At 35.3% G+C, this 17,500-nt stretch overlaps 1 protein-coding gene across 1 annotated transcript in view; it reads right to left on the bottom strand.

Moving 5' to 3' along the window:
- LOC137646699 (kielin/chordin-like protein) overlaps nt 1–5,527 on the bottom strand; it is a 6,017-nt gene extending 490 nt beyond the window's left edge. Inside the window, exons 1-7 of the mRNA XM_068379807.1 lie at nt 5,440–5,527; nt 4,911–5,063; nt 4,542–4,633; nt 3,180–3,347; nt 2,541–2,720; nt 1,672–1,848; nt 557–694 (exon numbers count right to left, since the gene is read on the bottom strand). Of these exons, the coding sequence (XP_068235908.1) occupies nt 557–694; nt 1,672–1,848; nt 2,541–2,720; nt 3,180–3,347; nt 4,542–4,633; nt 4,911–5,063; nt 5,440–5,527 (996 nt within the window). The remainder of the gene's footprint in view (nt 1–556; nt 695–1,671; nt 1,849–2,540; nt 2,721–3,179; nt 3,348–4,541; nt 4,634–4,910; nt 5,064–5,439) is intronic.
- Nucleotides 5,528–17,500: the final 11,973 nt, after the last annotated feature.

The raw sequence follows: 17,500 nt of genomic DNA, 5'->3' as shown, positions 1-17,500 counted from the left end.
GTAAAATTACGTTCTTCTGTATTTTACTGAAATACGGTTGAGAAAAATATATTTTACGTAGATTTAACGAAGAAAATCAAGTTGTTTTCTAACAGTGTAGCATTATGCAATGATGGTTCAGATTTTTCATATTTATTTAAACGAAAATTGTTTGTACATATACATACGCTAATACATAAAAAAAAAAAAACACGTACACTCACAAATCCACACACTCATACACACACAAATTACATAAATATTACAAGTGTGCACAGATGTTTTACACGTGAATTAAGTTTCACATTATGGTAATCTTAATGCTAAAAGCTTCAAATCTTAACGAAGTGAAGTTCAGATGGTAAATATAATTCAATACCCTTTTAAGGGTTTATCTAATAAAATTAATTTGCATACTTATATACTTTTTTTATAAGAATTTAATAAGTGTAGAGTAAAACACACGGGAAAAGAATTACTTTCGTTGAAACTTGGAAAATAAACTTCCATATATTACCCTCATTCTAATACAACAATACTGGAAATTAGAATTAACAGTCTATACGATAATCAGTACCTTATTGTCAAGCAGCTGTCCATCAACGAAACACTTGGAACAGTCTGGACAGCAGGAACCTGGAACTGGAACACCATATGGACACTCGTCACATGTTTCACCAATACATGTGATAACTCCACTGTCGCACGTGCATTTCTGAAGATGATGCGAGAAATAAAACACTCAGCTAAGTTAATATTTAATTGACAGTGTTAGGAGGAAAATTCACCCTTTAGAAGGAGAAAATGAGATACCGACTCTTAGAGACTAAAGATACATTCAGAGGGGGAACTGTAATTTTAATAATATGAATATGTTGCAAAAGAAGCCTTTAAAATATACCTCCAAAGTCTCACTCATTCCTATGGGGAAACAAATATTTTGATACTATTTAGAAGTCACGAGGGAAGCCACTCTCAAACTCAGATGAGAACTGAATCTTTGATATCATAAAATGCATCACGAAGAGAGCTTTTGTTACCAATAATGGGAACTGGAACTTTAATACTATATTTTTTCTTTTAAATTAGTCTTTACCACTCAGAAAGGGCACTGGAACTTTGATACTATAAATATATCAATATTGAAGCCTTTGTCACTCACAAGAACTAGAACTTTGACACTAAATATATCAAAAAGTAAACCTTCACCACTAAGAAAGGGAACTGAAACTTTTGATACTAAAACTATATAAAAAAAACTTATTCAGAAGGGGAACTGGAACCTTGATACTATAACTTTATCAATTAGGAAGCCTTTACCACTCAAAGTTGGAACAAGAACTTTGATACTATACATACATCAGGAAGAAACCTTTGTCACTTAGAAAAGGAATTAGACCATATACAAGAAAACCTTTTATTGGTCTGAAGGGAATTTTGAATCTTAATCTAAATACATCCACAATGAAGCTTATATTACTCAGTAGGGAATCTGAAACTATCACTATAAATACATCAATAAGAAAGATGTTAATAATCTGAAGGGAATCAAACTTGATCACTATAAATACTGTACATCAATAATGAAGTATTTATTTTTTTGAAGAGAAGCTTTAACACTATAAATAAATCAATAAGGAAGCATTTATAACTCAGGAGGGAAGCTGAATCAAACTGAAGTATCTGATTTACCCGACATTCTCTTCCATCTTGCATCCAAGTCTCTCCATTCAGCCTGGATTTGCCTCTATTATCAACACAGGGCACTTCGTTGGGGCAGTGGTCAGGACAACAACGCCCACGGAGGACAATGGCCCCTGGGCATGGAGGGGGCCCACATTCTACAGCTATGCAAGCAACGCGCGTATCCTATGGAGGCAAGTACAATGGCTTAAAAAGGGCAAGTCATTTTATAAAATTAAAACTATACTATTTCAAATATAGGTTTAGATCATCTATGAGTGTGTTCATTAACTTCATGTAAAAAGTATAACTCATAATACTGGAGCCAGACTTTAAGCAAAGGCGTATAGATCATTCAAGCATTTCCCTTACATCTTACAGCAGCTAACAGATAATGAATATTTATGTGACTTGTTGAATGGATAAACTCTAAATAGGAGAAATGTTTGCATACAAGGCTTTAGATAGTGCTTGAGGAATCACCCTCAAATTCAAAATTTTGTAAAATGGATTTTCTTTTACCCATATGTTTTCGTTTCCTTCATGTTTTCTTTTATTCATAAATGATCTTAACAAATTAACACTTTGGATTTTTGTGCACGATTATTCACTAAGATTGCATTTGTTCCAGTTATTATTAATATGATTATTAGGATTATTATTATTAATTGCTAAGCTACAACCCTAATTGGAAAAACAGGATGCTATAAGCCCAGGGGCTCCAACAGGGAAAATAGCCCAGTGAGGAAAAGAAACTTAGAAAAATAAAACATTTTAAGAATAGTTACATCATTGAAATAAATATTTCCTATATAAACTATAAAATTTTAACAAAACAAGAGGAAGTGAAATAAGATATTGTAATAATTTCTACTCACCTGACAAGAACAATTTAGACATGGATTGAATGAGGGTTGGAATGTGGTCCCGGTGGCTATAATTCGATCGTCGTACGAACACTGACCCTTGCACATGGGACAACATTCCCCTGGAATCGTTTCCGGGTCTATGCAGACAGGCGGGGCACACTCTTCTGACTTGCAAGTTACAGTGCCAAACTGTAGGAGGTCAGTTATACTTTATTATGGTATAGAGTAATAAAATAGGTACTAGAACAGAATAGAAATGATAAAAAATTGACGGGAATAATAGGATTCGTGTGCCATGAAAAATAAAAAACTATTTGTCAAGAGACGAATCAAACTAATATTTTGCACTTAATGAACCCAACACAACATTTAAATGTTGAATAAAAAAATAACAGAATAAACCCTTATCAACAAAAATAAAGGCTTTAAAGTGAAAGGTCCTTGATTTGGTATGCCAAAAACAGAAATAAAAACTAGTATTTAGAATGAATCAATCTAATGGAAGACAAAAATATAGAAGTGAATATGATATAGAGATAATGTAATTATATAGAAATATAATTGAAATCATATATAAAACATAATAGGATAACCACAATGATAGGGACAAAGATGAATATCGAGTACTTCTCCATCAGCTAGACTTACAGAACACGAACACGTAAGGCAAGGAGCCACGAGTTTGGAGTCGCCATTCATGATGTGGTGTCCTTGGTAGTCACAGTGGTGACAGACGGGGCAACACTCCCCTTGAGGCGGGGCAGGATTGGGGCAAGTTGGTGTTGAGCAGCCCAGAGAGTAGCAAAGTTTTTCTCCCTAAAATTAGAAGGATAAAATGGTTTAATGCAGTTGGGGGAGACCGTGATGGTGCATAGATTGTTTGAATGAAAATAAAAACAAGGGTTTTCAGAAGTCCAGATTGATTGATTAGGATTTATCTGGCATCCTGATCGAATTCCAGAAGGATTTGTACAATTAATAGAAATAGTTCAATGTCATTTTCCATTGCTACTCATATCATAAGATTATAATTTGCATAATTGAAGAATAAACAGACAATGTGTTTCTCAAAAGTAAATTTGCAATCAAGAAAAGTACCTAAAATCTTAATGGAGTCTTATATAGGTAAAGAAACTTTTATCAATGCGATCTGGATGTCGAAGAGCCACAGTCCTCGACCTACTTGCAATCATACTTTGAGTGTTGTCAGGGGTTCAACTTCATCCCCTTTAATTTGCACCATGCACTAATTTTCGCTCGATCTCTACTATGAGATTCGACAACCCGAGATCTACATTCAGGAGAGGGAATCGATGCGAAGAGTGTGACATTATCTTCATATGCAACGAGCTTGTTTTCTAAACCAAACTACATGTGTATATATTATGAAAATAATGGACCAAGAAGACTAACCCGAGGAACACCAGATATATTCCTATACTCACTATGGTGCCCATCAACAACTACTCTTTGCAATCTATTACTCAAAGATTCAATAGTGATACTAAGAAAAGATCCACCTACTCCCAAATGTTTGAGTTTGAAGACAAGGGCTTTATGATTAACAATGCTAAAGGCAGCACTAAAATAAAGGACAATCATATGAACTTCCTGACCACAATCAAGGTATTTCTGTACACTCAAGCTTTGTAGATTGTATGAAGAGCATCACATGCTCCAAGGCCTTTACAAATATCAAATTACAAACTAGGGAAAAGATTATTGCCTTCATTTTACCTATTAAGACGTTTTGACAATAAGAATGGATAATACAAAATATTTTATGTCCTTATTATCTCCGTATATTTCTTATTTACAGTATTTCTAACTGATACCTACAAAACTTTCAATAAACAACAGTGACGGAAGGAAGCCATTACATAGGAAAATCAGTAAAATAATCATGTCAAACAAACAACGTAAGTTTTTGTTTTACAGAAACTTATAATTATAATTAATTTCATATATAATGGCCTACAACCCTTAATTTGCTCTTAAATTCCAACTGACCTGTTTACACTTGCAATGAGTACAAGGATCTGGTTGCCAAGAGTCACCTTCTTCAGCGCCTTCACAAGTGTTGCAGAAGGCGCAACATTCTCCTGAATAAAAGAAACATATATGGTAAAATTGGCAATAAGATTACTGACAGGACAATTTATTTGAAATTATATGAGAAAGGAATTAGCTTTAAGATTAAAAAAAAGCAAGGCTCAAATATGAATGAAAGAAAGAATACCAGGAGGTAGAAATTGCTTTAGGAAATACAAGAACATCGCATATTCATCTACTATATCTATCACTGCTGTATTAAAATATAGACATGATAAAACCTTCCATGCTAGATAAAAAAAAAAAAATCATCAGTGAACAGCCTACCTGGTTTGTGAACTGGGTCACTGCAGGTCAATTCAGGGCATACCAGTTGAGCACAGAAGAGAGAGCCTCCCGTGCAATGGCATTCCCTACAAGGATCATCTACGTTTGTGATTGTTTGGCCCTCTGGTACTGTGTAACCGTTGTACTTGCATCCTGTTGGTGAAAATAACACTATAAAGCCCAAGAATGATGAAACGGTATTTGCAAGTTATTCTCACTATTGAATATTAAAAATTACATTTGATCTAGGAGGTGGAAGTGTATAAAGATATGCATGTCCCAATTTTGTCGTATATTACTGTATAAGTACAGTACATGCGACAAAAAATAACTACTGGTTTCATAAAGCTCATTAGAAGAAATTGATAAAGATATCAAGGGAAATATAACCGACTGAATAACAAATGAGTAATTGCTTTATTACATTACTCAATTATAAACAACAAACATTTTCAAAATTAAAACCCCAAACGATTCTCATATACAAAAGATCAGTATTATTGCACGCAACAAAAATAACCACACAAACCATGATTGCAATCAGGGCAACAGGCTCCAAGAGGTTTAACAGGATGCGTGCAAGAGACAGAGGGACAGTCAACTGGATGGCACATCATCTCCCTGTGATTACAAGTGCAAGTTTCGCAATTATTCCCTGTCCAAGTAGACCCTTCATCTCGAAGCTGTCCTGTTTCATCCACACATCCTAGAATACATAAACTTGGATAATAAAATTGTATGATCAAATGTAAATCTTTATCACGATAGTTATATACACAATGAAGTTGATTAGTAAAGACAAAACTTATCTTAAATGTAACAGATCAAATTTGATTTGAAATAAAAAATAAACTAGGCCAAGAACTGATGCCTGAGATTTTATGCTAACTGAAAATTAATACAATTTGTCCATGAAAGAAACCCTGTCTGGTCAAACCGCCCAGAACAAAAATGATGAGCTACTATTATTTCAGCACCCTTTGATGAAAGTTAGCAAGCTTATGTTGTTTTCTGAGCTTGTTGAAGAATTCGTGTCGCTACACCATTAGGATAATGTGTGTGTGGTAACTCTAGCTCTGCTGATTACCACCCAATTTCCATAACTCCCATATTATGAAAAGTTTTTGAACATCTTAAAAAAACGCATAAATACGTATGCTGTAGATGTTCAATTGTTCCTTAATTTGCAGTTCGCATTTGCAAAGGCCTTGGATTATGTAATGAGCTACTTAAAATGCCCAATGCTGTATAGAAATCCAATGATTGTGGTAAAAAAAGATATGGTTAGCCTTGATTTTAGAGCTTCCTATGACCGTTAATCATGAGGCTTTTTTCAAACTCAAACAGCTGGGAGTAGGTGGGTCTTATCTTAGCATCATTATTTAATTTCTAATGGGAGAACAAGGGATGTATACATACAGAATATGTCACCAATGAATATTCAAAAGTCCTCATCATATTCGAGAATTAAGAGAACTCGTTAGAATGAACGATACGAGGGAGCAGTGTATACGGAATAGTTAAGTTTACCATACAATATCGACTTTCTTTTTTTGGCTTCAAAGAAAATTGTACCAAGCAAGTCTATTTTTAAGGTAAACTCTTATATAGATAAGCATTTAATAAATTTCATTACGATTATGGTTGTCACTACAGAGCTATCTTAATTTGACTAATTGATATTTGACGTTCTCTATTAAAATAATTTCGATAAGATATCTATGCGAGTGATGTTGGTTACAACGCAAAGATCACAGGAAAATATGAATACAGCTGCGTATTGGTACAACAATGCAAAGCCCCGTGAATGACAACCTACTTAATAGGGAATGAGTGATAGAAAAATACCATATACTAATATCTTAAGCAAGTGCCCATACAATAATTTGCCATCTTAGCAACATTTAATGGAGAACTTTTATACACTGGCGTGTATACTGTATATAACAAGTGGGTTTTCACCAGGGTTTAAACTTGAGCATGTTGCTGTTCCGCGCTATGTTGGAATCTGCGCCGATTCCGAATCGGGTTGCGCAATGTTAGAATTCTTACTTTGTGTGGTAAAGTTGGAATGCAGTGTTGGGTTCCCGCTGTGATTTTCAGGGCACTATCCAACCTAATACACCCACCTAACCTAACCTAGGGGCCCTGTACCCCTACCAAGGCCTACCGGGGGCCCCTGCGATCCCCCCTTAAGGCCACAGTGATTTTCAGGGCACTACCGAACCTAATACACCCACCTAACCTAACCTAGGGGCACTGTGCCCCTACCTAGCCCTACCTAACACATCCATCAAACCAAATGGTTATTGCTATTAACCACCACAATAACTAACACGTCTTGGAAACAAATTAAACACACATAATGACCTGACTTTACATAATGGCCTGATCACTGCATATACGACGAGGAGATCACCCCATAGAACCTAATACTGTTATCACACCTATTGCCATATAAGGTAAACGAGTCAGTCGGCGTATTTACGTTAATATGTTTCACTCCACAGCAACCAAAATACGATTCCAACTTGGTCGCGCGATCTGGGAATCTTCACATTGCGCAGCGCCAAGTGAGAATATTCCAACACGGTGCAGATTCTGAGATGGGTCGCAACATTGCCATTACTTTAGATGCTACTGCCTTTTACCTTGGATTACCTTGAAACTTTTCCAATTTCATCAAATTTGAAGCTAGTAATTTCCTAGAAATTACCTTAAAACCATACATATTAACTAAAATTAAAGTAATTACCTTGAAAGTTTAAACACTGGTTTTCACTGAACACATATTTAAAATGCCAACTCCCTTTCCTCCAGGACTGGACTAATCATTAAGCCAAATAAGCACGTGCTTAGGGTATCAAGGGAAAAAGCCCCATAGATTCATCTTTCATGCTAATTAAGAAACCAAAAACCGCGATGAAACTTGTTCAGTTATGTGGTGCACAAAAAGAAAGAAAGAAAGAAAAAAAAGCTGACTTCTTTCTACAGACAAATTCCAAAACAGGATATACCAATTAAGAGTCAAAACGAATTTCTGTCATCAGAAGTGGACACACAGGAATTTCACTTTGGTTACTACTGAACAAAAATATAACGAGGTGCTACAAGCAGGTTCATCTAATTACGTGTGCTGAAATAGCTTAGAAATTAATATCATCAATAATAAAAGAATAAAAAATAAAAATAAAAATTAATAAAAAAAGAAATAAAAAAAGAAATAAAAATAAAAAAGATAAAAAAGAAAGATAAAAATAAAAAATAAATAAATAAATAAATGAAGTAAATAAATAAAAAAAACTAAAAAGATAAGAAAATTAAAAAATAAAAATAATAATAACAATAATAATAATAAAAATATGAGTTTAGTGGACCATGGTGAAAGTAATCTCTATAAAATATGAAGTAAGTCACAAAGTTGCAAAGGACCCAGGGTTGTGGCTAGATTTCTCAGAATGGGTCATTTGGCAAGTCTAACTGGCCTTTCAGTAGTGGTAAACCAGTAAGGTATTCACAGAAACTTTTGTTTTGTTTGTAAACAGTTTGCTCAAAAAAAAAAAATCTCCAATTCTATTACATGAGATGGGTTCAGTGATTGGCAAAATACTATTGTGATTAATAATCATGAAAAACAAGCGCTTCCCACCAAGACTCACGGTATCATACTTGTAGACAAGATGTGGATTTGGGAAAACAATTGAAGAAACAAATTCACGAGAAGTGTAATTACTGGGAATATGTCTTGAGGCATGTCACAGCTGTTATTTGTACGTTAGCTCAACGTAGCATGGCTTTTCGAGGAACAGAAGAAAGGTTTGGTTCATTGCATACTAGAACTATTTTAGGGCTGCTTAACCTCAAACTAGTTTTATTCATCTTTAGCCATATGAAGAAAAATGGAAATGCTGGAAAAGGAAATGCTTCTTGCATGTCCAAAACCACCTGTGAGGAACTCCTTCCTATAACGGTACTAAATGTCCATGCGTTCACTGTTAAGAACGTAAAAGCTTTTAGTTTTCTTAGTTTGTCAGTTGATTCAACACCAGATCTATCATATATCGATCAGTTAAGTTCTGTACTTTTACTTTACTTGTTTTGGGTTTAAATCCAACCCTCCACTGAAGTCGAGGGAACTACTTATCGGGCGGGTCCATATTAATCATCTAACGAAACATTTTCATTATAACTTATACAATTCTTTGATTGTAGCATCTTCCAAATCATATGATCTTGTGAAAAGTAATGTCTTTAGTTTCTTCTTAAATTCATTTGCTCCCTTTAGGTCCTTCATTTCAGTTGGCAGTTTATTATAATGTCTAGGCGCACAGTAGCTAAAAGCCCTTTCACCAAATTTACTATTTGTTCTTGGTTCAGATAGCCTATGTTTGTCACTCATGTGTCTTATGTTAACATTTGTTTCTAGTTCTAGTTTGTTCAGGCATTCTTTTAGATATTTTGGTTCATTTTGGTTCAGTATCTTAAACGTTAGTAAGAGTAGCTTGTATTCAATTCTCGCTTTTACCGGCAGCCAGTGTAATTTAATTAGTGCGGGGGTAACTCTCTCCCTATTGTGTAGTCCTTTTATTAATCTAGCGGCTCTGTTTTGTTCTCTCTGAATTTTCTTCAGCTGATAATTTGGTAAGCCATAGAACAGTGAGTTGCAGTAATCAGTTCTTGAAAATATGTGGTGATTAATGAGTATGGCCATAGATTTTTCATCTAAGTATTTACTAATAAATGCTATGTTTCTAATATGATAGTTACAATTTCTTACCAAATTTATATGTTCATTCATTGTCAGTCTACCATCCATGATTACTCCAAGATTTCTGACAGATTTCTTTAGGTCAATGATCGACTGACCTATTTCAATTCTTTGGAAGCATTCGATTCTTTTTATATCTTTTTCATTTCCAAAAATAATACATTAACTTTTATCTTCATTGAGTTTGAGCTTTTTTGTTAACATCCAGGCCTTAATGTCATTCATTATTTCATATGTCTTTCTTTTAGCTTCATCAACTGATTCTATTAGGAAATAGAATTGTGTATCATCAGCGTATATTTTAAATTTAACTCTGTGAGTTTCAAGTATATTTGCCAGTTCAATCGTGTAAAAGATGGACAGCCTATTGAACGCATCCTAACTTTTCTGGGATTGGAAAACCACACCGGCGAGGAAATGGGAAATTAGGTGATATAGTACCGAGTGAAATTTGTAAGTTACAATTCAAAATGTAGAGGCCAGTCTTATGGCAATACTTATAACATGTCTGGGCGTTATAAAGGGATGCAGCAAAAATTTGGCCCTGCTTGCCAACAGGCTAAAAATTAAAGGAATAAACACTCCCCAGGTCAGAAAATTAAATGGAGCCCATTTCCTGCTTCTTTTTAAAACGAAACCCAGTTTTTGAAAAAATCATAACGAAAGACAATGGGGGGGGGGTGGGGGGGGGGGGGGATTTTGGAGGTCGGGCAGCCGTCTAGTGCGGACGTATGTATGAGGTGTTCCATGAGTAAAGTGTTCTGAATTCTTGGTGTTTTCGTTATATTCCTGGAACAGGCTCTAGGACCTCTGACAAGGCCGTCTTCTGCAGACCACAAGAAGAAAGTAAGACTATTCTATTATTTTCAAATAATGTAAGAGTTAATAGATAGGTTAGCAACCTTACCCTAGGTCTGCCTAGGTTAAGGCGACCCAGGATGGATTTGACCGACCAGGATAACGACTCTTTGACTATGGCCTCGGACTAAAATAGAAAGTAGAAATTCTAGAAGAAGGAAAAGGGAACAAGAGAAAAGTGATAGTTCGGAGGGAGAAATTGAATACCATATTGGTAGTAGAGTTGGTCGAGTGGACAAAATAAAAAGGTTGACAACTACAAGGGATGTTCCTCTTATAAAATTAACAGCAAAAAGTAGCACAGGAAAACATGTAACAAATCAGTTAGATCAAGATAGGAAAAATAATAGGTTAGAACATAAAGTAGAAGGTAAGGTAATAATCATGCAATTTTTAGATACAGAAGGAAAATCAGTGAGACTACTTCGGAACCCTATTAAGGTGGAGAGATATTTAAGGCAGTCGCCGTTTGCACAGAAAAACGTGGTGGACTATAAAACCAATGAAACTAAAAACCATCTAGTAGCAGTTTTTAATGAAAAGGAAGATATAAATGATTTATTGACTAACAACTTTTGGTTCTCAAGAAGACACATATCAGGTAAAATGTCGACAACCAATAGGAGATACTAGGAAAGTAGTGGTACTAGGACCAATTTATGAGGAAATAGAAGAGGAGGAAATTAAGGAATATTTGGAAGATCAGGATATTAAGGTTAGCAAAATAGAAAGGATGTGGAAAGGTAAGAGAGAGGATGGAGTAAAAGCTAAATGTGTAAAGATTACATTTGAGGGAAATGAGATGCCAGAGAAAATTAAATTTGGAAACAGAATACTGGAAGTTAGGCCGTTTATACCAAAAGTCATTCAGTGTTTCAAATGTCAGAGGTTTGGTCACCATCAAGACGACTGTAAATCAAAAATAAATAAATGTGTAAAATGCGGGGGAGACCATATGGCCAAAGAGTGCAGTAAAGACCTAAACAAGGACCAATTAAAGTGCACAAATTGCTCGGAGAAGCACGTCGCTAGTTATAGGGGTTGTGAAGTAGCTAGAGAAGCCCAAAGAATACAGATAGTTAAAACATTGGAAAATGTACCTTACGACCAAGCTAAAGTCAAGTATAATCAGTGGAAGAGGGAAAATGTGAGGGGCCATGAAAAATATGACCAGGTAAGTAATAAAACAACAGAAACAGGGACGAATGGTTCAAATCTTAGTACTAAACAAATAAGAGACGAAACTTTCAAGAGAAATTATGCTGAAATTGTGAAAAGGCAGAAAATAAAAACGAATGATAAAAGCTCTCAAACTGAAGGGAAGGGAACTGAACACAAAGAAAGTTCTAAAACTGAAATCAAAATGGACTCGGAAATAATAATAAAACTATGCAGATTCATTTGTGTTGTACAAAGAATTTTAGCCAATAAGGAAACTTCTGATAGTCATTCAATATTAATGGATGAAAATGTTAGAAGGGAAATGCTAGTAACGTTTGGTGTAATTGTTGACGATGGTGAATTTGAAAATCTTAGGAAGGATTTAAGTGTAAGGGAAAAACCAAAAGCAAGTAAAAATGGATATTAATATGTCAAAATTATCTATAATTCAATGGAATGCGAGGGGTGTGTGTAACAATCTGTCGGAGTTAAAACTGATGTTGTACAGTGTCAAACCTCATGTTTGCTGTGTATGTGAAACATTTCTGAAAGAAAATCAACAGGTAAAGTTTATAAACTATGGAGTTCTAAGGAAAGACAGAGTAGGTCAAAGAATGGGGGGTGTAATGATCCTTATTAGACGTGACGTTTGTTATGTAATGGGAAACACCACAGAATATCCAAATGGTAATATGGAAGTTCAACACATCAAAGTCAAACTCAAGAGAGGTGATTTTGATATAATAAATGCGTATAACCCTAGTGACAGGTTGACTAAAGAGGAATTTGTTTATTACATAGCGAAACTTGGGAGAAATTTTATAGTTGTAGGGGATTTTAACGCTCATCACTCCTTGTGGGAACCGGATATTGCCGAAAACAAAATCAACAATAGCGGGAAAAGTATAGTGGAAGTATTTAATGAACATGACAATTTAGTACTAATTACTCCACCGGGACTACCTACAAGACTGAATCCTATTACAGGGACATTTTCAACAATAGATTTATGTTTCAGTTCATCCACAATAGCGAATTATTTTAATATAAAAGAGCTAGCTGACAGGGGTAGTGATCACACACCAATTTTGATATATAGTGACTTGGAAACTGAACAAACTGGGTTATGGAAAAGAAAGAGGTGGGTGTTGGAAGATGTTAATTGGCAAAAGTGGAATAATGATATTGACGCAATAGAAGTGGCAAACACATTGGAACTGGATGGTGAAATACAAGATTTCAGCAATAGAATGATCAAATATAGTGAAAAGAATATCAAACAAACTAATGAGAAGGTAAGTATTAAATATAACAAGCCATGGTGGAACGAGAAATGCAGTAAGGCAGTAGCAGAGAGGCGACGAGCAAGAAAGCTGTTCACCAAACACCCAACCACTTGTAATAAAATCGACTTCCCCAAAAAAGAAGCAGTAGCAAAGAAATGTAATAAAGTTACAAAAAGGGTTTCTTGGGGTAATTACACAGGTAAAATGAATATGAATACACCTCAGAAAGAAGTTTGGAACACTATTAATAGGATTAAGGGAATTCCAGTTAGAGATAACCATCCACTAACTAATGGGGAAAACAAATCGATTTTCGATCAGATAGAAAAGGCAGAATTGCTGGCAGAAGCCTTTGGGAAAAATTTGTGTGTGGCAATTGAATTAGAGTCAGAGAGGGAAATGATTGAATGGGTTGAAATAGCAAAACACAATAAGGAATTTCAGGATTACAACAAATTATTCTCAATGGCCGAGCTAGAAGAGTGCATCAAAGAGTTGCCAAATGAAAGTGCAACAGGGTTAGACAAAATTCATAACAAATTCATCAAAAATATGTCAAAGGGGAAACGTCATCAAGTATTGGGTTTTATTAATAAAAGCTGGAGATTTATAAGTTATCCTAAGATGTGGAAACAGAGTATGATCTGGCCGGTACTAAAACCTGGAAAACCGGAGGAACTACCAGATTCATACAGACCAATCGCATTGTTATCTTGCTTCGGCAAACTAATGGAGAGAATGGTCCATAAACGCCTATACTGGGTGTTAGAAAATAACGATCAATTGGGAAGAAACCAGAGTGGATTCAGAAAAACTAGGAGTACAACAGACCAGTTAGTTAGACTGGAGCATGAGGTAAGAGTTTCATTTATAAATCGTAAGGTAACAGTGGTGGTTTTCTTTGATCTACAGAGTGCCTATGATACAATAAACCATACAGCTTTGATGTATACACTCGCAAGAAAGGTCACAGGGAGACTGTTAGCATGGCATGAGTGCTTTTTGAAAGATAGGGAATATGTAGTAAATGTAGAAAATAAATATTTCAACCCTAGAAAAATTAGATCAGGGGTTCCTCAAGGCTCAGTCTTAAGTCCTACATTATTCAATATCATGATGAGTGACATACCAAACGTAGAACCAGTCAAAAGTTCAGAATTTGCAGATGATACTTGCTTCTTTGTAACTGCAGATACAATTGAGATGGCTTGTCTGGAAGTTCAGGATGCGATTGAAAGGTTTTACGAATGGACCCAGAAATGGGGGCTAAGGATAAATACAGGAAAGACGAAGATAATGTATTTCACAAACAAAAAAATAGATATCTTACCTAAAATCAAAATTGACAACAATATAATTGAATGGGTATGTAAATACAAGTATCTAGGATTGGTATGGGACAGTCCAGGCCTCACTTGGACACATCACATCAACCAGGTAAGAGCAATATGCTACCAGAGACTGAATTTATTGAAGGCGGTTTCCTCTTACACCTGGGGAGCAGATAGGAAAACTTTGCTGATGTTCTATAAGGCTTACATTTTAAGCAAAATTGAATATGGAATTGAAGTATATTCGTCAGCAGCTAGAAGTAACTTGGAAAAATTGGAAAAAATACAAAATATTGCTTTACGAATAGCTCTTGGAGCCAAGAATACATCTCCCATTGTATCACTACAAGTTGAAAGTAACGTGACACCAGTAAGAATAAAAATACAGTACAAAATGTTGCTTTATTATGTAAAATTAAAACAGTTAAGTAAGAATCACCCAACTAGCCAGGAAGTTCTGAACGATAAAAGACTAGACGGTAGAGGATGGAACTCGGGTTATTTTAAAAAAACATTTATATTAAGGGTACAAGACATCATGATTAGGTGGAAAGTGAAGTTAGGGATGCAACGGGAAGAAAGGGCCTTTCCCGTTGCAGCCCCTGGCAATGTATTGGTAAGTATCTTGGTATTAACCCAATGGATGACATTGACCAGGAGGAACCTAATAACAAATTTATTCAAGAGTTCTGTAGAATGAAAGAGGAAAAGTATCTTAACCATTTAGACATATATACGGATGGGTCCAAAAATGAAATACATAGTGAGGAATGGTCATGTGCAGCTGCCTATGTTATTCCCAGCCTTGATTTTTATTGTAGTTTTAGATTAAACCCAGCAATGTCTATTCTGGGTGCTGAATTATTTGCTATATGGGAAGCGCTGAAATGGACAGGGAGTAATTACAGGAGCAAAGAGACGGTAATATTCACAGATTCATTGTCTGCCATTTCAATGATAAATAATAATTATACAAAAAGATTCAAAACAGTAGTGCACAGTATACCCGAGATGCTAATCGAAATGAATAGCAATTACAATTTTGTAAAACTGCAGTGGATTCCAAGCCACAAAGGAATCCTGGGAAACGAGCTGGCAGATGCAACCGCTAAACAAGGGTTAAATAACCCCTGTACTATCAACAACCACTTGTCGATGACAGAGAAGAAAACAATATTACAGAGAAAAATGATAGAAACCTGGCAAATGGAGTGGGATGTTATAAAATCAAGTAAGTTGCTCGGTACATTTAAACCTATTATAGAAGATTGGGAGACAGCTTATTGTAGAAATAGAAAAATAGAAACCGTAATGGGAAATTTGAGAATTGGACATGTTAGAGTAAATGCATATTTACATAAATTCAAGATGACAAATACACCTTTGTGTAGCACATGCAATGTAGTAGAGGACATTTCACACGTAATGATAAATTGTAAGAAATATAATCTGCAAAGAAAGGATTTAAAAGTAAAATTAGCAGGACTCAAATTGAATTGCTCTATGAATAATCTATTAGGAAAACACGAAGAAAATGATATACAGGAAAGGGTGAAAACTGCTCTTATAACATTTCTAACCAAAACTAATTTACTAAACACATTATAATCATCTGTAAAATTAATTATCCAACAGAGGAATTAGGATTAAATTTAGTCTCTAAACCCACATACATGTTCTTTTGTAAAGAGACTACATTTAATGCAACGATTTTGTCATAGACAAACCACAGGAGGTTGTTTTGACTATAAATAAATGTAAATGTATTTAAATGGAAATGGTTTTAATAAAGTGTGATATATATATTTTGCACTATAAAAACAATATCAATGGAAGGGGGGAGCATGGATATTGTTTGAACTAAAGGTACTAAGCCTCATGTGGGTGAGTGAACATATCATTCATAACATTCGGTGAAGGAGTTAACGTTTACTAACAGACTAACACTTGAAATTTATCAACTGTATTGATCAGATCTAATATTTTATCTTGTATCATATTTACAGGGGAGTACATTGGCTCTAAGAAGTGGGCCAGATCTCCTACTTAAATGGGAAGAAGAAGAAAAGAAAGACAATGGGACAATTTAAACGGTTCGCATCAGGCGTCCCTTGCTTGTTAAAGGCATATTTTGTAGCAATATAAAAATCTCCTTGCTTGATTACCTTATAGTTACATCATGTATTCCATTTCGTACTAAGGAAAAGCTATTTTTACACTATCATTCTTTACTGTCTTTAAGTTTATGGATTGCATATATTCTTTAATTACGAATAAATACCGAACCAATACTACTTATCACTCGGCTATTTCCTAAATACAGTTGTTCATGTTATTTAACGACATATGTCTACCACTTTAACATCCTTATCATGTAAATGAAAATACAAAAAACTTCACAAACAACACATTCCACTATACATACCATCACAAGCAGACTCTTTCCCAGTGATTGCATCGATGAAGGTAGGTCGACACACACCTTCGCAGCCCAAAGCCCGGCAAGCGATATTGGGTCTTCTGGCGCATTGGGAGGAGAGACGGTGGAGGGGTACTTGTTACCCTGAGGAAAGCCACTCCCTTCGGGATCTGGAGATTCGTACAGAGGATCGAAGGGAGAGAGGATTGAATAAAGCAGTCAAGAATGGATAAAAGGAGAACGTCGGCTTGGCAGTAGCAGGTGGATCGTTTAAAGTATAAGAGTAATAAGATGAAACTTCGCTTCCTCCATCAGTAGTGTAAGGTCTGCAGACTTCTTCCTCGTTGCAGTCGACTACAGGGTCACCTGGTTGGCATCCGCTGTGTAGTCTCAAGTTGAGGCAGAGTCTGAGGAAAGTTAATTAACTAAGTGTGAAAGTTTTCTCACTCTAAGTTTTCTCCTTCATTTGAAAGGATTATAGGAAGAACAATTTACTTCTTATCTACCCTGCATATATCAAAATTTTACATATGCAAGTGTATGTTGAGAGAGAAAGAAAAGAGAGAAAGAAAGAGAGAGAGAGAGAGAGAGGAGAGAGAGAGAGAGAGAGAGAGAAAGGAAAAAAGTAAGAAAGTAAAGAGAAGAAGAGCAGAGAGAGAGAAAGAAAGAAAAGAGAGAAAGAAGGAAAGAGAAAGAAAGAAAGAAGAGAGAGAGAAAGAAAGAAAGAGAGAGAGAGAAGAAAGAAAAGAGAGAGAGAGAAGAAAGAA

This window comes from Palaemon carinicauda, chromosome 9 (assembly GCF_036898095.1).
Source record: "Palaemon carinicauda isolate YSFRI2023 chromosome 9, ASM3689809v2, whole genome shotgun sequence".
Taxonomy (NCBI): Eukaryota; Metazoa; Arthropoda; class Malacostraca; order Decapoda; family Palaemonidae; genus Palaemon; species Palaemon carinicauda.
Note: the sequence above shows the minus strand (reverse complement) of the source record. Positions and strands in the feature narration are given on the sequence as shown.